The sequence below is a fragment of the Talpa occidentalis genome, unplaced genomic scaffold (genome assembly GCF_014898055.3).
Source record: "Talpa occidentalis isolate TD23 unplaced genomic scaffold, MPIMG_talOcc4v2.1 talOcc4.4, whole genome shotgun sequence".
Taxonomy (NCBI): domain Eukaryota; kingdom Metazoa; phylum Chordata; class Mammalia; order Eulipotyphla; family Talpidae; genus Talpa; species Talpa occidentalis.
This window is the reverse complement of record NW_023604295.1, coordinates 10,433,631-10,454,810: the sequence shown is the minus strand read 5'-3', so window position 1 is coordinate 10,454,810 and position 21,180 is coordinate 10,433,631. Positions and strand designations below refer to the sequence as shown.

Below are 21,180 nucleotides of genomic sequence, written 5' to 3'. Positions count from 1 at the left end.
TTTATTTATACATGCACTGGGTACAGTCAGAAGCGCGGGAAGGTGACAGAATTCACCAGAGCCAGAGCGGGGAGCAGAGCAGGCAGAAGGACCGAAGTACCCTGCTGAGGGGAGCAGCAGGCAGCAGGAGAGGTCTGCGCGCCATGTGGGACCCTCCTCCAATGGCCGGAGAGCAGCCAGGGATCGAACCGGCGCCGCAGAGGCTGCTGGCAGCTTCGCAACCCAGCGCTCAACCACTGCGCCACCAGGGAGGCCCGACAACTTCATCTTTAAATGAAATAATTTTAGAAGAACATATTATTGCTAAAAGCTGAAGGAGTCAGGGAATTCTGAACTGCTGAAATACCAGCGCTGACAATAACTCAGTACAGGAAAAAAGTGTCAGATTTCACTTTCAATTTCAAAGTAACAATGTTTTAAACCCTACTAGTTGTATCTTTTATTCAATGTCTACTTTGAATTTAAAATAGTTACTATTTTTTTGTTACTCCCTCTACTGTAACTCAGATGATTATACCCAGGGTTCAAAGGTTAAGAAACTTGACTATTTCTTGCAGTTAATTTCCCTACACTGCACTGGATTTATTTTTTGGTGTCTGGCTTCTAGCATTATTTGAGGTAGCAATCTTGAAAATACAGATTAAACACTTACTAGATATTTCACCCTTTGGTCTCAACCAATCCCAGTCTTACTTCCTGCCACTCTCTTCTTTCCTTGCTTCAATTCCATTCCCTTCTCCCAATTTTGCTGCCACTATAAGTTTCAAATTGGATTCAAGGTTCCCTGAATATGTCAAGCACTTTCATAATTTGGTCTTTGTATATATAATGCTTCCTCTCTACTTGAAAACCTACTATTTTGTTTCATTCCCTGACAAACTCCAACTCATCCTTCAAAGCACACTCATGTTTTCAACACTTGCCTCAACCAACATTCTTCTGTTCTCCCACATTCTTCCTTTTCATGCCTGTATCATAATTCTTTAAAATATTTTAATTTATGTTTACTTCTCTGTCACTATCATCACACTAATAGTTCAAAAACAGGAAACATTTGTCTATCATCTTTGAATACTTGGTATTAAGTATTCAAACTTTTCTGGTGCATAATTGACTGTCACTCTGAACTTCAAGTACCACCTCAGCAACATTCTGGCTATGTAAGTTTAGGCAAGTTAATTTCTCTAACCCTTAGTACCAACATCTTTAAAATGAAGTAAGAGTAACTAAATCATTATAAGTTGTTGTCAAGAATAAACAAGTTTTTATATCACCGTAGTAATAACTGATCCATCAAATCCTAAAACCACTAGGAGAAAGTTTGTGGGAGAAGAAGAACACTGTCTAGATCTAAATGATACTAAAAGGAATGTATGGATGCTTGATCAGATCTCTTCTGTCTTCTAAAATGCTGTATTTGTAATAAAAACTATAAAGAATACATTGAGACAACTGGAGAAATATGAATGCTGTATTATGAGCAGATTATAGCTTCACACTGAAGTTAAATTTTCTGCACACTGCAGAAAATACACAGTTCTGTAGAAGAATGGTATTTTTTCTAAAATAAGTGTAATTTAACTGATAAAATTGTAACATATAAGTAATACATATGTTTAGGAGTTAGGTGTCATGATTTCTGTAATTAAAATGGTTCAACACCATCCATATGCTTTTGCATATACAAATATGACCAAATATAAACAAATTGATGAGCCTAAGAATATACAAGTTGTTCCTTTTATATTCTTAATATTTTTCCTCGTATTTGAAATCATTCAAATTTAAAATACTGGGTACCTTTTTTTTTAAAAAGATTTATTAATTTATGCATACAAGAACTGGGGTATAGGCCAGAGGTGCAGGGGGGTGAGAGGATTCACCAGAGACAGAGTGGGGAACAGAACAGGCAGACTGACTGAAATACACTGCTGAGGGGAGCAGCGGGCGAGACAGAAGAGGTCTGCCGTGCCATGTGGGTAGCTCCCTGTCCGGGGATAGAACTCATACTGCGGTGTCTGTGGATAGCTTCACAGGTTGTGTCTTAACCCCTTGCGTCACCAGGGAGGCCCAGGATACATTTTTTTATAATGAAAGATTAAATGAGGATGCAAGTGTGGTGCTTGGTACAGTACTGGCAAAAGGTGAATTACTGTTAAAACAGATGACATTATTATTAACTTTCAAAACAGACTGTCATATCAAAAAAGAAAAAATGCCACACATTATGTCTAGAATTGGATCAAATCCAGTTCATAAAACTGAACTGTTCCATAGCAAATCTGTATCATTTAAAAAAAAATAAAAGCTGTAACAACCTTAATCATGTAGGTTAAATCCACTCTGAGGTCTTCTTTAAAGAAGAATATAGAGAGCTTCTATCATATGCCAGTCCTTCTAGACTCCAAGGATAATAGCAGATAAAAACACCTGCGTTCTTGGAATTTCTAGTGAAGCAAGGCAGTAAATAATGCAAGGAACAATAAAGTACTGTCTTTTAAGTATTACTACTGTTAACACAGCACGTTAGAAGTGCAGTAAATAAAGCAGGAAAGGAAAAAAAGACAGCAGGAAAGGTCTACAATTTAAACAGGGCGATCATGGGCGACCTCACTGTGCTCTAGACAAAATTTGGAGCCACCTAACAAAACAGCAGTGAAGAGCCTGCCCAGCGAGGTGAAGGGTTGCTGAGGTCAGTGTGACTGGAAGGAAAATGTGAGGATGGGGCCTGAGATGAAATGGGGCAGGGGCTGATCACATACCACATACACCACTGCAGGGGCTTTATTCTTTCCTCTGAGACTTGTGGGGAGCCACAGCAGGTCCTCGAGCAAAGGAATGGCTCGACGCGCGATACTGGGGACACCAGGTTCACTTTCACTCCACCCCAGTCCACTCCGTGGTTCCCAGAGCCACCCTCGCCACCCGGGCCACAAAACCTTCCAGGTGAAGCTGACACCGAGGACCGCGGGGTGCATGCTCGCGGGGACAACCCTGGCACGGAGCATCCTTTCTGCCGCAGCCCCCCAAGTGCGCAGAGACCACCCCGGCAGCCCCGGGGCGCAGCAGCAACTGAGGGGTCACACTCGCCCGCAGACACACACCCCCCAGCTGCCACGCTCCGAGCGCGCCAGGGGTGAAGCCAGCCTCTGCGAGGGGCGCACCCCCCGTTCACCCGGGGCACCCCACACTCACCCGCAGGTTCCCCTTGGTTCTCTGCTTGTTCTTCCCGCCCATGGTCGCTGTCTCAGCCGCACTCCGGCACGCAGCCCGGGCTGACACCGCCGGGCCACAACTTCCGGCCTCTGGCGCCGGAAGCGAGCACATTGGATCGCGGCCCCAGCCCGCCCCTTCCGCTGCCCGCCCCGCCCTCCAGTGACCCAACTTCCGCTCCCGCCTCCCGCGCGGCCTTGAGCCAACCGCGGCCCGCGACGTCACAGTAAGAATGACGCCTGTCTGAGTGACGTTTTCCCGTCCCTCGTGGCCAAGTACCGTCTGTGGCGGTTTCCTGGAGGGAGATTTGTTGCCAGCGTAGCGGGTAGGAAATTGGACAGCGCTTTTGGGGGGCGGGGGGGGGGTTTCACACACCAATGGAGATAGAATGACATGCTGGTGGCCGAGGGAAGGTAGGAAAGTGTTAAACCATGTAAAATGCAATCACCAGGGCCTCCCCTCGTGGCACAAGGGGTTGAGCACCACACTATGAAGCGATCTGAAGCGTCTGCGGCGCGGGTTCGATCCCCGGCCGGCCAGGGAGCTACCCACTTGGCGCGACAGACCTCTCCTGTCGCACCTGCTACCCCCCTTAGCAGTGCATTTCACTCAGTCTGCCTGTTCTACTCCCCAATCTGTCTCTGGTGAATCCTCTCACAGCCCCCCCCCCCCATATCTCTGGCCTGTTTCCCTGTTCTTGTGTGCATAACTAAATCTTTAAAAAAAGATTTCCTAGATTTTATTAAAATTTGAGGACATGCTGGCTAAATCTTCCCTTTTTCTGTGGAACCAAGCTTAGCCGAGGTTTCGCCATTTTGTATATCCTCCACCTTGCTATGTTAGTCCTTGTCCAGCCGCATTCCGGAGATAGTTTCAGCAGTCACAACCCTCACTCCACTTGGTGACGAAAAAGCAGACCACCCCAGCCACCAATAAGGGCAGTCCTATCCATAAATGGGACAGCATCTCTAACTGTCCAATCAGTTTGAAACTAACCGCACGCGCCAAAATGCCTTTGTAGTAGCCAATGAGTAATTGCCAGCTTCTTGCAAAGTTCGCGTCACTCGCGACCCAATAAGATACCCCTGCTTCCTCTATTCGGGGCTCTCGACCTCTGCCGTTGCATCGGTGCGTGTCGAGGGCCCGGTCTCGAGCCCGTAATAAACTCCCTTTTGCGTTTGCATCAGCTGTCCTTGGATTCTTGGAGGCTATGCTCGCCGAGTCTGCTGATCTTGGGCACAACATTTGGGGGCTCGTCCGGGATCGGCTAGCACAGACCCCAACCACCAAACGGCTGAAGGGAGCCATTAAAGCGCGCAGGTGAGTGGTGAAGTTTGAGTCTGCAGACCTGTAGTATTGAGTACCTGTATTTGTATTTTTTGTGCTTAGTACCTGTAAAATTGTTTGCAAACCTGTAAAAGTACTGAGTACCTGTATTTGTATTTTTTGTACTCAGTACCTGTAGAATTGTTTGCAAACCTGTAGAAGTACTGAGTACCTGTATTTGTATTTTTTGTACTCAGTACCTGTGGAATTGTTTGCAAACCTGTAATTTTGGTAGCCAGACACTTAAGTGGATGCGCTGGTAGGTGTCTTGGCGTGGACCAGGGGAGACGTCCCCGGACCACCTGAATGGCTATCCCCTGTGGGGCAGCACTGGGGTAGCATTTGTATGGGGCCCGTTTGAAAAATTTGTTTTTTGGTTCGTTTAGTGTGTTTGTTATTCTTAAAACTTTGGTGTTTGTCTCTACCCAGGGACCTCTAATTGGTTATCCGTACCCCTTGTGGGGCAGCACTGGGGCAGGTCCCCCTTTTGGGGAAAGTTCAAAAAAAAAAACAAAAAACTAATTTTGTTTTATTCCTGGTGTTTGTTGTCTTTGTTGCGTTTGTGTGTTCGTAACCATGGGTCAGGCAATGCCTACTCCACTGTCTTTGGACACAGTCAAGGCAAAAAGTAAAATACTGGGGACTAAAAAGTCACCACAGCTGGCTGGTAAGAAACGCTGCCTCTGATCTCAACAAGCAGCTGCCTGGACATTTTCTCCAGTGTTGAGATCACTGGTATATCTCTGCTGCCTTCCAGCTGTGGAAAAATTAGTCTGTCCCTTTGTCCACCTTAAAAAAAAAAAACAAAAAAACTGAAGTTTACTAAATTGTAGTTTCTCAGTGTTTTTGCAAATATTGGTAAAAATAACTGTTTCTTAAAATTAGTGCATGTGGCAAAAAAAAAAAAAAAATTCAAATAAAAATTAAGAAATCTCTTTGTTCTTAATTTTTGCCTCCGGAGAATTAATTGTAAATGGCGCCTATAAAAAAAAAAAAATCCTAAATTTTGAAATTGCGATCTAAAATTGTAGTAAACAAAAGCTAATTCAAAATTTAATGGTTTAAAGCATACATGCCTTAAGGTTTAAGTGTTAAAAAAAAAATTGGTGCTTTGCTTTGTTTAAATATGTTTACTTGTGCTGTACGAAAAAATAATAATTAACCTGGCCTATGCTAACAAACAAACTTACTTCTAGGCTTTTATCTAAACTTCTCTTGATAAGATCTTGTTCCAGGAAGACTGATCTACTTGTCTTTTCCCCTTGGAAAAAAACAATATATTCTCCCAGTAAAGGACTAGACTTCTTTGCAAAATTCAAGGTAACATCTAAAGCCATATGGACAAGTTACTGAAAAAAATGTATATAGTATTAGGTGTCTATTTTTTTTTTTTCCTTTTCTTTCTTGCTTTTGTCAATCTATCTGTAACAGGGTGGTCCCCAGGAAAGGGGGAAATTCCAGGTTCCCTGCCCAAGAAAGGGAGGAAAAAAGCAGAATTAAAAAAAAAAAAAAATCCAGAAGGAGACCTGGAGGAGGCCCATGGAGCCTAGAGACACATGAAAAAACTGCGCTTGCCTTTTGGTTGTGGACTAGGTAACACAGATGTGGGTGAGACCCGTGGGGAGGAGACAATGGCAACTTTTATCTTGATTTTAATTTTGCTCTTTTCCTTCCGAGCTTGTCTGGTTGTTTCTAACCCTTTCCTGTGGGTCCTCACTGGAAGAGGCCTTAAACTTGTGGCAGGCTTTGGGGCCTGGCTTGGGCGAATCCCATTTGGACGGAGTTTTACCCACGAGGGTACAGAGTTTTACCCACTTTGGGTGCTTAATTTAGAAACTAAATTATTTGCCTTTCCTGTATTGTCTCCTAATTGTATTAAAGTTCCTTCCCATTAAAGTCTTGTATGTTTTGTGTTGATGCAGCTGATGGCAGAACCTATTTAGAACAGGCAGGTTTGGGGGTCTGGGCTGCCCCTCTCCCTGCCCTGTAACATATCTAGTGCTTGCCTAAGGAAAAAGACTTGGTATATAAAATTGTTACAGTGGCAACTCTGAAGTTGACTTAAAATTCCAGTTCTAAGGAAAAACTAAAACTAAACTAAGGTTTTACTAAGTTTAATAATAAAATTTGCTAACCATTTACTAAACTTTCAGGTTTACATTTTGTTCCTTATTGTAAAAAGACTAAAGTTTAATGTCATCTCAACTAAAAAAAAAATTTTTTTAATTAAAAATGTATCTAAGTTGTGCATTCTAAAGAAATAATAAACAGCTATTATGGTGTCTTACATGCAGAGATTAGAAACTAAAATGTAATAATTCTAAATACAAGTAAAGTAAAGGTAGTACCTTATACTGTTGTGCGTGTTTTAACTTCTTTTCCCAGGAGTCCTATATCTCTGTATTTTGGCCTTGACTCTATAAACTGTATAATGTTATAATTGTTTTTAATAGTCTAAACTCTGGTTAAAAATTAGTATAAAAATTTTAGCTTCTTAAGTAAATCTAAAAATTTCAGTTTTGTATTTTATAAAATCCCTTGCCTTTTTGGTAATGCATTGCTGGATTTTGGCAATTGCCTATTCATTGCTTGGTTAAAAAAAAACCAACTATTTTATCCCATGTGCCCCTGGCAAAAAGGTGTTATATACAAAAGTGTGTATGTAAAAAATAGTAACATTCTAGACACAGGACAGGTAAACAAGGTAAAGTAAAATAATTTATATCAAACACCTGTTTTATAGTTAATGACAGAAATGGTGAAAAACTAGTTACCTTCTTCACAAAAGAGACAGCATAATAACTTTTGTGTTTCCTGTATTTTTCTCTCCAGTATTATATGTAGACACTATATAAAAAAAAAATATAATGTTTAATTATTCAAAATTGGAAAAATATTATTCACTGTTTTGGTGTCACTTAATATCCAAGTGGTCTCTAGTCTCTATTTTATAAAAATTGTATAAAACATATAAAAATGTGTAATTAAAATATATATCTTTTAGCCATCCTTGTTCTGACATCAGGTGCAGGCTCCGGAAACTAAATCAAGGGCCTAAAATCCTTTTAACACTTTTATTAGACATAGCCTTCAAGGCCTACAGTAATATGGAGGGGACTTAGTAAAAAAAAAAAAAAAAAAGAGGCAAGAAAAGGGCCCAGTAGATGGCAGTTGCCATCACAGTATTCTGCCACCTCAGACTCACCCAAGGCCCCATGCGCCCTAGGGCATTCGGGACCTCAACCTCTCAATGGGCTGCCAGCTTGCATCCACTGCCAGCAACCAGGATACCTCAGCTGCAAAAAACTGTCCCCAGGGCCATGCCTTCAGTGCCATCATACAAGGCTCTAAAAAGGGGGACTGTCCCACTCTCCAGAGAGGAAGGGGGCCAGCCCAAACCACGGGCCAGGATGGGAGGACAGGCTTGACGGTCAGCTGCCTCTGATGAAGAATCCAGTGCAGGAGAAGACCTCTGAAGAAGCCCAGAGGTGAGACAAGCTCCCCTGTTTACTGTTTATACGAATAAGCCTCGGGTGACCCTAGAAGTGGCAGACAAAAAAATCATCTTTTTGGTAAATAAGGGGCCACTTGCTCTGCCTTACTCCAATTCTTTGGATTGACCTACTGGTCGATTGCCCCCCTCACTAGTAAAGATGGCCAGACTGAGCCAAGACACTTTACAGCACTGCTACCTTGCTCACTACGAGGCTACTTGTTTGTACATTCTCAGTGGTTAAATAAAATAAAAAAATAACATTGTGTTTCTTTGTCATTGACAAAGTTGCACCAGAAATGTTTATGAAAGTATTTCTTTAAGACCGTTTTATAAAACATAAAAATATAATTGTGAAAAATTTTTGTTTGCATGATCATGGTTGGCCAGGTCTCATTGTGCATTGATGTTGAGCATCAATTCAAAGGAACTGTTCATTGCAGATTTTGATTGGTACCGGTGAGTCTGTGATTTTGCAACTTGTCTGTTCACATTTAAAAAAAAATTATCATGTAAAATTTCCATTTTTCTGTAAAAATAGGTACAATAATAATCAAAGTTTTGATGTCCTGAGTCTTCATCTTGGAAAATTACCTTATTCTGTTTAAACTTAACATTTTATGCACTAACATTTAGAGGGCCTCATTTTGATAACTGCAGTAACATTAAGTATGTATAAAACCCTAAAGCCCTAGACCTGTTAATGGCTAAAGTTAAAAAAAAAAAAAAAAATTTGTGACCTACTTACTCTTGAACTGAAATCTTTTGTTTTTGTTTTTCTCTTGCTTGGGCCTTACATCCTCAATGCCTTCATCGAGGTCATTTCTCGCCTGGAGACCATCGAACTATGAAGCCTCCACTGTCCTTTCGAGGTCCCTTAGATCATCGCCCTGCAGTGGAGCCCTGACTGTTTCCCCTCATCGCCCACTTTCAGCAGGAAGCAGTTACTGATCAGAACGACGCCCCTTTTCCTAACTGCAGTTAGGGGCTCCATTCGCAGAAGGGGAGGAATAAGACATAGGGCAAGTTAGGGTAATTAGGCAGTTTTAGGGACAGTGCAGGAGGGGACCTCTGAAGAGTTTAGGAAGGCTTCAGAGATAACAACTAAAGGAATGTGTTAACGTTGGCCTTGGTTTCCTTCAAGTGATAACAGAGAGTGTTTTAATTGGAGCAGCAGACTCATTTATGCAAGGAGAAAATAAAAAGGGGTTAGTATTAAGACTGGTGGGCAGCAACCTGTTTTATTCAATAGCTGATGTTTAGTGACCAAATGAATAACTCTGTGACTGGCTAACTGGAGAGAAATCCCTTGTTTGAGCAGAGTAATTCTCATTTGTTACTGAAGATAATACCTCTTGCTGACTAGATAGATGGTTTAGAGTCTGATTTTCAGAGGTCATGGTCTGAGATGACCCAGAAAAAGTCAGTGTTTTGTATAAGGATGGCAATTTTAAATTTTCCTGTACCTATAAACCTGTGAACACATTATGTGGCTGAACTTAACCATAATTCTGAGACTGACTAACGGATAAAAGGCTTGGTAGCTGTTGTTTTCTTAGCTGACTAGCCGTTTTTCAGAAAAAAAAAAAAAAAAAAAATGGGGGAATGTGGAACCAAGCTTAGCCGAGGTTTCGCCATTTTGTATATCCTCCACCTTGCTATGTTAGTCCTTGTCCAGCCGCATTCCGGAGATAGTTTCAGCAGTCACAACCCTCACTCCACTTGGTGACGAAAAAGCAGACCACCCCAGCCACCAATAAGGGCAGTCCTATCCATAAATGGGACAGCATCTCTAACTGTCCAATCAGTTTGAAACTAACCGCACGCGCCAAAATGCCTTTGTAGTAGCCAATGAGTAATTGCCAGCTTCTTGCAAAGTTCGCGTCACTCGCGACCCAATAAGATACCCCTGCTTCCTCTATTCGGGGCTCTCGACCTCTGCCGTTGCATCGGTGCGTGTCGAGGGCCCGGTCTCGAGCCCGTAATAAACTCCCTTTTGCGTTTGCATCAGCTGTCCTTGGATTCTTGGAGGCTATGCTCGCCGAGTCTGCTGATCTTGGGCACAACATTTTCCATATAGGCAGTGTTACATGCAGTTTTTAGAAGAGGGTGATAAGGTAATCAAGATTGAAGGGCACAAATCTTGTAACTTAGTGGTTTGTTTCTCAGAATTACACTAGAAAAAATAAGCACGTTTCTTGTTACTACTTTCATGGTCACTCTTTTATCTCAACTCCATGAAACTGAGGCACTGACATCATCTTAGATTTGCATCATCATGAGGGTACTGGGAGACTGAGAGGTGAGAGGAAGAAGGGACTTGCCTCACGTTGGTGTCATCCCATCAGAGGAGCTTTGTCTCAGCAACAGCAATTGGCTTAGGAAGCAGTTGGTTTCAGACTTCCATCTTTTTTCCAGCAATCACAGAATCAACCTTTTAGCACTCCTCAGGGAAAGGAGTAGCAGCCGGGCAAGACCCTACTCATAGTCTCAGCTCTACGAGCCCCTCCTCTGAGCTCTTTATCCATGGTACTCCCTCTTCAGAAGTCTGTACCCCAACAGCAGGGTGTCCCTTCTTTGACCTCCACAAGATCAGCAATAGCCAGGCATGTCCTGAACTGACACCCAGCTTTATAGGACCTTCCCCCAAACTTCTAAGTTCTGATTCCCCAATGTCTTCTTTCTTTCCTTTCTTATATAGTAGCTGCTGTAAGGAGTAGGAGTAACAATAATCTCTAGATGAACAGCTGATCCATATGGAGGAAGGATTGGCATTTCTAGGGTACTGACAAGGTGATGAGGTGGGCAGCAGAGATGGAATCTGAGGAAGTAGCTAAAATTCACATCGAAGACACTGCTATAAATACCATCCTCATTCTTACCTGTGCTTAGCTACCTTTATAGTTAAGATCAATCCACATTTCCTTGGTCATTCTACTTCTGATTTCTACATGCTATTACCTAATAAATACCATCCTTAGTGACGAACCCACAGATTGCCTTCACGTGGTTCTAAGTAAACATTTCATTGTGTCTCCCTGCATCTCATTCCCATAACCAAGTCTGACTCTTCAAGGACTATCCAAACACATGGTATCAACCTGATTGCTAAATTATTGATCTGATGATCTGTTAAGATCTGTTAAAAAGTTTAAGCTGTGCTCAGACTTCAGCCTTCTGTGAGGTGAGCCCAGAAGCAGGAACAGAGCATAAGTATACAAAAATAGAGATGAACTGCAAATTTTCAGAAAACCTTCACCTCTTTGTGTAACAAATGGCTGGGGTAGACGTAAAACAGAAGCTTTGAGAAAAAAACTATTTAGTATATTAGTTTTCAGTTGCTAGCAACAGGCACAGAAATCTAAATAACATGGAGTTGATTTCATAATAAGCTGTCTAGAAATAGGCTTGGGCTGGTGTTGGATGAACAGTACAGCAACATGGAAACTGGCACTTCTGTGGTTTTCTTGGTCCCTCCTGCCCTTGTGGTTGAAGGCCTACTCCAGCTGGCACTTTGGTGTTTGTAACTGAAAGAGGGAAACAGTGCCCAAACTGCAGCTATCATTTTAATCAGGAAAGCAAACGTTTACCCAGAAGTCCCTCAGCCAAAGGCATGTCCTGTGGCCACCCAAGTTGCAAGAGAGGCAGGGAGAGTGTGCACTTAGCTTTTCCAAGATCTTTACTGAAGGTAGATAAGGGGGGAAGAGAATTGGGAAGTTGGACAACCATTATCTTCCTCAACTATAATCAATTTTTTCTTTCAAAATGGGTAGTTGTTATGTCAAGAAATGTCTACTTACGATTTTAGGATTATAATTTAAAACTCAGTTCTGCTTTCAATGACGACATTTTTAACATGCTTTTCTTGAAGATACAATTCTTGCAAAGATACTGATTTACATTCTACGATGGGACAAAAGTAAAACTAGTGAATCGTTCAAGAAAGTGAGAAAAAAGTTGAAAGGCCAACAGAAAAAAATGCTTGTCACTACTCTGCTCAGTCATTGTCCTTCCACACCAAAAAACATCTGAAAAACATCCCCACATCCGTTGGCATTTAAAAATTGATACAGCTGACCAAAGTCCATGTGGTTTCCTCTGGCTCCATTAACACTGAACACTTTTTCTTCAAAATTTGAAAATTTTCTTCGACTTTCCATTTCATCATCTGTCCCATCCAAAGGAATGTCTTCTCGATGCCGAATTAAAATCCTCTTCCAGTTTAGTTTCCTGAGTCTGAAAAAAAGTTTCAAGAAGTTTTGAAACTGTATTGTAGAGTCAAGAGCACTGAAAGTAGAGTTATGAAGCAGATTTATCAACGCCCTTTCCTAAAAGTAATATTTTTTTCTCACAGGGATTTTAATCAAATATGATTCTGGTTATAATCTCATCCTAAACTAATTTACTGCCATTATCACGCCCTTCTATGAGCATTTTAGAAATGTGTAAATTGTTGAATCTTGAAAATCCAATAGTGACCTCTCAGAAACTCATCAAGGGTAACAGTAAAGAAATGAGAAATCCCCTTGTATCTTGGTGTAAACACGGCTAGAGAATCTCTAAGAGGAAGGAAGAATCAGATCAGTGGAAATGGAAGGATCATTACAGCATGTCAGACAGGGGCTCCACTCAATATTTATTTGCAGAACATCTATGAGCGATGTTGATGGTATCTGATTCCAGTTTTACCTACAGACTTGAGACAATCCTCATAAAATACAACAGGAGATACTAATTTCTATATCTCTTGCATCTTATTTAGGACTAAAATTACTGGCATAGCATATAAAATATGTGAAAGCAAACCTTGACCAGAATTCTTCACAGGCACTTTGTGGGCCTTCTACACAAACAACACCAGGTTTCCCAGGCATGCTAAACCCAGACAGGGAAAGCTCCTTTGACCACTCTAGAATATTCTTTCTTTTGCACTTGTTGTAGATGTGATGGCTATAGATCCAGAGTCTTGTGAGAATGAGATCTTCTGACTGTACTGCACTTCCAGCAGCAGGTGTGGCATTTCTGCTGACGTAGTCACTGGCGTGTTCTCTCACCCACTCTGTGGCATTCAATATACAGACATCTCCAAGACAATTCTTTTGCAGGTATGCGGTCAGATCTGTGTTTAACTGAGTCTGCTGGGATCTACTTAATAATACTGATCTGATGGAAAAGACATAAGATAAAACAATAAATCAATTTTTTTGGAACAGAAAAAACAAACTTAAGAAACTATTTTATTCTCAGATTAATTTTGGCCTCTGAAGTTGGCCAGTTCCTGTCACATACCTGACAGTAATTTCAGGAAGAACCGCAGGGTATTTAAAGGGAAGAATACAGGCCAGAGAAAACATCCTCTGATTAAAACAAGAAAAAATAAAAGGCCCTCAGTGTTAAGTCTTGACATGTTTCAATTCTTCCAAAAGCAAAATTGAATTACCATTGCTTCCTCAGATACATCCGGGTTCACATTGATAGTAAAGTAAACTTTTGAAGATCGTCCTTCTGTTGTTCTCTTTTCAATACAATCTTTTAGTTCTGCTAAAGCCAGCTGGTCATTCACTATGAGCTCATTCTCACCTGGGAACATACTGGCCAACAGGTCTAACTCAGACAGCTGGGCTTCTGCCTGTTCAATGTCACTCATTTTGGTTAGCTGCAAGTGCCTAAGGAGGTAAGAATGAGAGGAAATTTGCACACACAATCTTGGGAGAAATCAATTGGTCAACATGAGTATTTACTGAAAATCTATTTGATTTCTTCATACAATGTGAAGTTTAATCAAACCATCTGCATTATTCCACTCACAGATGTTATATGTTAAGGACCCAAAATAGGGGGTGAGACTCCGTGAGAGTCAGAAAACTCTAGTATTAACCAGGTACCAAATTCCTCTGTATCTAGAGCATTGATCTGGCATCTTGAGCCACCACAATGAGCAATTTCATTGAGCATATTAGGCAGTCAAAAGCCCTATCTATGATATAACCAGGAGACAGGCTATGATCAGACCTTGGAAACCTAGAATGAACAGAATAAGAAAATTAGCTATGTGAATGGGTGATTTTTTTTCCCCCTTAAACTTGATTTTTATTAGTTTTAAAAAGCAGTATATGTGAAAATAGAGACTAAATTATTCCATAGCTCAAGCAATCCATAGTATCATTTAAAAAACAAACATCCAAGAACACAATTAAAATGTTAAAGGAAGGTTAAAAAAATGAAGTTATTGTTTGCTGCTGGTGATTTCTTCCTTTACCTACCTAACTCCCCACACCAAGGCAGAGTTCTTGGTGTTTCAGAAATAGAAAACACGTTAAGCATTATACATACACATATATGAAAATACAAGATGGTATAGCGTGTAAATATAAAAGTCAGAAAACATCTAAGCATGATATACATACATATGTGGAAAATATAATTGGGTATTAGTAAATATATAGAGAGAGTGAGATACATAATTTAAATGTATCAATAGAGGATCACATAATATGTTTTCCCCTTACTTCTTATCCCCTTCCTCCCAAATATATTTGGGAGATGTATTCACTGTCAGCATAGTGTCTAACTCATTCTTTCTAGTGGTTGATTGTGATAATGAATCATGTATATATGTCCTAATTTACAGTATTCTTTACCTATTGGTAGGCACTTGGATTGCTTCCACATTTTTGCTATTATGAATAATTCTATAATAAATTTCTTTTTATAAATACAGTTCGGTGAACTGTGAATATTTTATATTCAAGGATAAGTTTGTAGAGATGGCTTATTGGATCAACAGTTCAACAATTTAAATTTGGTAGATATTGTCAATTTGCCTTCTAGAAAGTTGCCATATGTAAGTATAAAATTTTTATAATCCCCCTTAAAAAGAACCAGGGTACAGGCCAGATGCACGGGAGGGTGAGAGGATTCACCAGAGACAGAGTGGGGAGCGGAACCGGTGGATCTACTGAAATACACTGCTGATGGGAGCAGGGGGCGACACAGGAGAGGTCTGCTCCCCGTGTGGGTTGCTCCAAGGCCCGCAGGGATAAAAAGCAGCACTGCAGAGGCTGTGGACAGCTTCACAGCACTGTGCTCAACTGCCTGCACCACCAGGGAGGCCCCTAAATAGAAATCTTAACACATGGTCTTTTTGTGGTGTTCTGTGTCTGTGTGTACCTTTTATGAGTTTTTATTTTTATATATCAAACTCATCAGCTTTTTCTGTTACAGCTTCTGATTTTGAATGTTTGTTAGAAAAGCCTTCTCTACTGGGTCTCACTGGTGGCGCAAGGGGTTAAGATGCGATCTATGAAGCAATCTGCAGCCACTGCAGCACGAGTTTGATCCCCGGCCAGGGAGTTACCACATGGCGCAGCAGACCTCTCCTGACTCGCCCGCTGCTCCCCTCAGCATTGTATTTCAGTAGATCTGCCTGTTCTGCTCCCCACTCTGTCTCTGGTAAATTCTCTCACCCCCCCATACCTCTGGCCTGTACCCCAGTTCTTGTATGCATAAATAAATAAAATCTTTTTAAAAAAAGAAAAAGAAAAGAAAAGCTTTCCCTACTACAAGGCTATAAAGGATACAGAGATGGGCCTCCCCGGTGGCGCAGCGGTTGAGCGCTGGGTTGCGAGGCTGCCCGCAGCGTCTGCGGCGCCGGTTCGATCCCCCGGCTGCTCCCCGGCCACCGGAGGAGGGTCCCACATGGCGCGCAGACCTCTCCTGCCGCCCGCTGCTCCCCTCAGCAGTGTACTTCGGTCCTTCTGCCTGCTCTGCTCCCTGCTCTGGCTCTGGTGAATTCTCTCACCCTCCCGCGCTTCTGACTGTGCCCAGTGCATGTATAAACAAAACAAACAAATAAATAAATAAATAAAGCATGCCTCTATTAAAAAAAAAAAAATAAAAAAATAAAGGATACAGAAATGCTTATCTAGATAGGATTTTTAAAAACTTAAAATTTAATAAATTCATTTTTAATTTTATTTGCAAGAAAAAGTAGGGGTCTTCTGATAAAACATGGAGGTTGGGCATATGTGCTTATTTTCCTTTTTCTGTGACTACTATTAAAATGAAAGAAAAGGAAAGAAAGATAAAGGGAGAGGAAATACAGAGAAAGTCTGTTTAAAAAAATTTTGAAAGTTGGGCCTTCCCGGTGGTGCAGTGGGTTGAGCGCAGCACTGTGAAGCTGTCCGAAGCCACTGCGGCGCGGGTTCAATTCTCAGCTGGCCAGGGAGATAACCACATGGTGCAGCAGACCTATCCTGTCTCACCCGCTGCTCCCCTCAGCAGTGTTCTCAGTCATCTGCCTGTTCTGCTCCCCACTCTGTCTCTGGTGAATTCTCTCACCCTCCCGCGTCTCTGGCCTACACCCTAGTTCTTGTATAAATAAATAAATCTTTAAAAAAAAAATCTTGAAAGATGGCAGGTTGTGAATGAGTTATAACTAACTTTTATTTTAGCTTTCTTCCCTCTATTAACTGCTTGGTCACACAGGGAGAGGAGCTACAGAATTTTTATTTCTAGGTACCTTGGCAAGGAGTAGAAAACATGCATTTATTGAAAGTCTAGTCTTTAACTAGACTCTAGTTCAGGATTATTAATCTCAATATTATTCACACTTTGGACCAGGTAATTCTTTTTGGGTGTGTGTACAGGTGAATTTCTGTCTTTTAATTTTATTTAGATATTTACATTTTAATGAACGTATTGATATGTTAGGGCTTTAGCCAATCATTTTATTTTCTGTTTTTTCACTTCTTTATTTTCCCTGCCTTTTTATGGTTTGAAATATTGTGTAACTGCATTTTGTTTTATTTATGATGTCTTTGCAGGTTTTTTTCTATAGCTTTTTTTAGTGCTTACTCTAATACAGATACACACACAACACATAAACATCATAGTCTACTATGAGTGAAGTACAGAAACCTCATATCATTTTATGTGACTTTATCTTCTCCCATTTATAATAAAATGATCCAAAGAACTTCTTGCATATACATTTAGAACATATAACATTTTACAATTTTATCTCAACTATCAAATATAATATAAAAAACTAAAGAGAAATTCCTCTTTATCCATATTTGGTATTTTTTTCATTATGATAGTACTTTTAAATACAGCAGAAACAAGCTAGAGTTACATTTCTGGGAAGAAAAAGTTCAATCTCATAACTGCAACAAAAAAAAACATGGCTTACCTTCTCAAAGAGAATTTGTATAATCAAACACCATTATTTATGTTAATGGAGTCTTCATGGAATTCTTTCTCTTCTTTGGTAAAGTTTTATTGAGTAGCTACTATATGTAGAGTTTCATCCTTCATTCTTCCCTGGGAACTTCTATTTAGTTTGAAGATCGGAAGTATATCTAATAAGATATAGAACAATAAAGATAAAAAGGGTAAGTGTCGGGCCTCCGTGGTGGTGCAATGTGAAGCTGTCCACAGTCACTGCAGCACCAATTCGATTCCCAGCTGGCCAGAGAGATACCCACATGGTGCAGCAGACCTCTCTTGTCTTGCCCGCTGCTCCCCTCAGCAATGTATTTCAGTCTATCTGCCTGTTCTGTTCCCTACTCAGTCTCTGGTGAATCATCTAACCACCCCACACCTCTGGCCTGTACCCCAGTTCTTGTATGCATAAGTAAATAAGTCCAAAAAAAATTAAAAGGCTAGTGTTAAACAGCCAGCTTAAATATTATCATAGGGATTAAAATCAGTGAAATAGCATATCAGTAAATATTTGAGGAAGGAGGTACGATCTGAGTTATGACTTGAAGGAAAGGTAAGGCTTAGACAAGTGGAGGAGGAGGTATAGAGGGGAAAAAAGAAAAAGGTCTGTGAGGCAGGAAAGCAACAGAAAAATAGTGTAGCCCTGAGCCTATCCCTTCTTCCCAGCCCGAATGCCAAGGCTTAATTCAGTGGTTCATTATTTGGACTTTTTTCTCTTGTACCAGTTACTTTCTGTATACCTCTTACACCCATTTATCCACATTCCTGTTCTTCCTTTTCCCAACCTTGGACTCTGCACAGCTGATCTCACTGCCTATGACACCCCATTCTTGTGCCTTTCTTGTCTTGGGTTCAATTAATGCTTAGCAGGAAGTGGGAGGACGGGAGAGAAAAAAAGCCACAGGATTCCTTCCTGGCTTTGGCAAATCCAACAATGGCTGTAACCCCTGAAGACCACAGCTTCTATGGGCAGCCCTTTTTCCTCAGCCCCGGCAGTCTTGTCTTTAAAGCTGGCTACAACTCAGTAAATAGTCATCCTCAAATAACTTCTTCAAAGGTGCTAAGTGTCTATTTCCTCCAGAACTTTGACCCCTCTTATTTGTCTCTAAAGTCTCTCCATCTGATTATGCCACACACAGTCCTGGGGGTAGTCTGCAGGGTCCAATAGAACACACAGTAGAATGTATAGGAAAACAAGGATGAAAGTGAGGAGTGCATGTAGGCACTACAATCCCCGGAGGCTATAATGGTGCTTTGTATTTGAGTGTGTAGTCGAGGTGTTGAGCAACAGTTCACCTCTGGACATAAAGAGTACAAACAACAGGATTTACCATGAATTAGATGTGATATGGAAGAATGACTGCAAGACTTAAAGCAACTGGAAGGATGGATTTGTCTTTTAATTACATGGGGAAGAGGGAGGAAATCTGAAGCTTGGTGTCTATCAAAGATACCTATAAAGTGCCTATGTCCAACAGGCAGTTGGGTGTACAGTTATGAGTTCAGTTATGAGAGCTCAAACTTACTCGAGGTGTAATCTGGGAAGTAATTACCATTCATTTAAAAGCATGCTTCTCACTGCACTATGAAGCAGTCCGCAGCCTCTGAAGCATGAGTTCAATCCCAGGCCAGGGAGCAACACACACTGCGCAGCAGACCTCTCTTGACTCACCCGCTGCTCCCCTCAGCAGTGGATTTCAGTCAGTCTGCCTGTTCTGCTCCCCATTCTGTCTCTAGTGAATCCTCTCACCACCACCCCCCTCCCCAATCTCTGGCCTGTACCCCAGCTCTTATTTGCATAATTAAATAAATCTTAAAATAATAAATAAATGCAAGCATGCTTGTGTAGCTACCCAGGGAGAGAGTGAAACTGGAAGAAGGCCTCCTTGAGTTTGGAGATCTGGAAGATAAAGTGAAAATAGCAAAGAAGTTAGGAAATGAGTGACCTCTGAGCGGACAGCTATGGGCTTGAAGTTTTTTAAGTCAGTCATTTATTTGCCCAATTATTTTCGTAGATTTAGGTTTGGGGGTAAAAAAAGAGACAAGGTACTTTGACTCAAGACTTCCGTGATTGCTGTAAGAATGGAGAATGAAACCGCAGTCTCCAGACTGGACTCATATTTTCCCTCGAGGATTTTTTTGCTGGTATTTACAGAGCCTCGCGGGTCCCCACCAGCCAGTGCTCCAGCACCCTGAGCCCCACGCGCACGCGCGGACGCAGGCCCGTCGCCCCCGACAGACCCGTGGAGGGGCGGAGGGAGGACCCGGATGTGGGCGGGGCCAGGAGCCGCGTCTAGCCAATGAGCAGCATGCGGCGCGTGGGACGACGTGGCTTCCACGTCGCGAAAGCCGCGAAAGGTGGACCCGGCCGCCGCGGCGTGGGCAACCTCCCGCCCCGCGGCTGTTCGGCGGACGGGAGACTCACCTTGAGCCGTGCCCCGCTCGGTGCAGTGTCCCAGGGCGTCCCGGCCGCGCGGACAGTCAGTGCTCATCGGGAGGGGCCCCAGAAGCCCGGGCCTAGACGGCCGAAGTCTCCGGAGCGGCGCCGTGGGCGGCCCGGGGGCGTGAGCGCGCGTTTCCCGACCGCGCATGCGCGTGCGCCCCGGCGCGCTCCGGGAACATGGCGGGCGGCTCGGGCGCCCGGCTGCGCGGTGACCCCCCCCGGCCCCGGGGTTTTGATTCCATCCCATTGCCATGGTCCACGTACCGACAGTGCCACGAAGTAAATTGGCAACTGTTTTGGAGTCAAAGACGGGTTCGTGAAAATAACGCGCTTCTCATATGGGTTCAAGCCTGGGAATGCCTCGGGGATCTGGGTGCATAATGCGGCCTGGGAGCCAGTGAGCGAGGGACACTGAAAGTGGGAGCCGAATTACAGTACGATGCCAGCCCCAGAGCAAAGGGAACAGCGGTCCAGGTCAGGGAAGTGGAAGATACGACAGGGGCAAGGCCGTGTGTTAGAGAAAGGGGAGGAAGCCTGTTAGGAAGAACCTTACACCGCATCAGCACTGAAGAGGCGGCCCCCAGTTAAAGCATCATTGCCCTGGCCGATTCGACTGGTTAGAATGCCACCCGCTTAACCTCTCTTAGAACCAGTTGTTCTACTGTGCACATCGCTCGCCTATCCCCCAGCCCCCACCCCCTTGGCACCTGCCCCTTTTCTAAGTGGCCACGATGGTGTCTCCTTTAGCAGATTAAACTCCGAGGCAGCGAGGTCAGTGTTTGCTTAACTCACTTCACGGGGGCTTGGCACCAAGTGGACACGTACATATTTTGAAGGAATACACCGCAGGTGTTTTACACGCCCCCCCCTCCCCGGCAAGGTTAGTTAAAGACAATTTGCGTGCAGAACTGGAGAAGCCGATAGGACGTTAGGGGTACGATGTGACACGTAGCGTTCCCCTCTTCTTCAGCTTTCAGATGCTCCGCTTGAACCAGGTAACCGGGAGCCTCGGGGCCTCTGACCCCCACCAGGTGCCCCTACCTTATATTTTATTTAATATTTATTTATGCATACAAGAGCTGGGGCACAGGCCAGAGATGCGGGGGGTGACAGGACTCACCAGAGACAGAGTGGGGAGCAGAACAGGCATAAGGACTGAGATACACTGCTGAGGGGAGCAGCGGGCGAGCCAGGAGAGGTCTGCCGCGCCATTTGGGTAGCTCCCTAGGGTGCCGGGATCGAACTGGTGCTGCAGAGGCTGCGAACAGCTTCACATTGCGGGGCTTACACCCTTGCGCCACCAGGGAGGCCCAGGTGCCCCTACTTTAAAAGCACATGGATCCGCTAGGCCGGCAGCGCCGAGCGTGGAACTCCCGCGACGGCCACGCCCCCAGGCCGCGGCTCCTGGACTTCCGGCGCGGCCGCGCGCAGGCGCCGAGTGGGGAACGTCATCATCCCCAGGCCTGGGGCCCGCAGCCAC

General features: G+C 43.0%; 2 protein-coding genes across 6 annotated transcripts in view; both read right to left on the bottom strand.

Annotated features, from left to right (window-relative positions):
- LTN1 (listerin E3 ubiquitin protein ligase 1) overlaps window positions 1–3,337 on the bottom strand; it is a 45,624-nt gene extending 42,287 nt beyond the window's left edge. The window contains exon 1 of the mRNA XM_037525054.2: window positions 3,196–3,337. Within this exon, the coding sequence (XP_037380951.1) occupies window positions 3,196–3,327 (132 nt within the window). The 5' untranslated portion in view covers window positions 3,328–3,337. The remainder of the gene's footprint in view (window positions 1–3,195) is intronic.
- A 5,246-nt stretch (window positions 3,338–8,583) lies between these two features.
- Window positions 8,584–21,070, bottom strand: RWDD2B (RWD domain containing 2B). 5 transcript variants are annotated; one of them, XM_037525047.2, is made up of 6 exons: window positions 21,025–21,070; window positions 17,226–17,394; window positions 13,473–13,698; window positions 13,322–13,389; window positions 12,839–13,195; window positions 8,584–12,268 (listed from the first exon to the last, which is right to left on the bottom strand). In XM_037525047.2, exons 3-6 carry the CDS (start codon window positions 13,677–13,679, stop codon window positions 12,034–12,036), a joined length of 867 nt encoding a protein of 288 aa, XP_037380944.1. In that variant the 5' UTR covers window positions 13,680–13,698; window positions 17,226–17,394; window positions 21,025–21,070; the 3' UTR covers window positions 8,584–12,033. The 5 variants fall into 5 exon arrangements, with proteins under 5 accessions (XP_037380944.1, XP_037380942.1, XP_037380943.1 ...); XM_037525045.2 differs by lacking the exon at window positions 21,025–21,070 and adding an exon at window positions 19,683–19,815; XM_037525046.2 differs by lacking the exon at window positions 21,025–21,070 and adding an exon at window positions 19,308–19,422.
- Window positions 21,071–21,180: the final 110 nt, after the last annotated feature.

Coding starts and splice junctions, on each gene's coding strand:
- RWDD2B (XM_037525047.2), bottom strand. CDS start 13,679: ATGAGTGACATTGAACAGGCAGAAGCCCAGCTGTCTGAGTTAGACCTG. Junction 13,390..13,472: donor ATGTATCTGAGGAAGCAATG/GTAATTCAATTT, acceptor TGTTTTAATCAG/AGGATGTTTTCTCTGGCCTG. Junction 12,269..12,838: donor TGTGAAGAATTCTGGTCAAG/GTTTGCTTTCAC, acceptor ACTTTTTTTCAG/ACTCAGGAAACTAAACTGGA.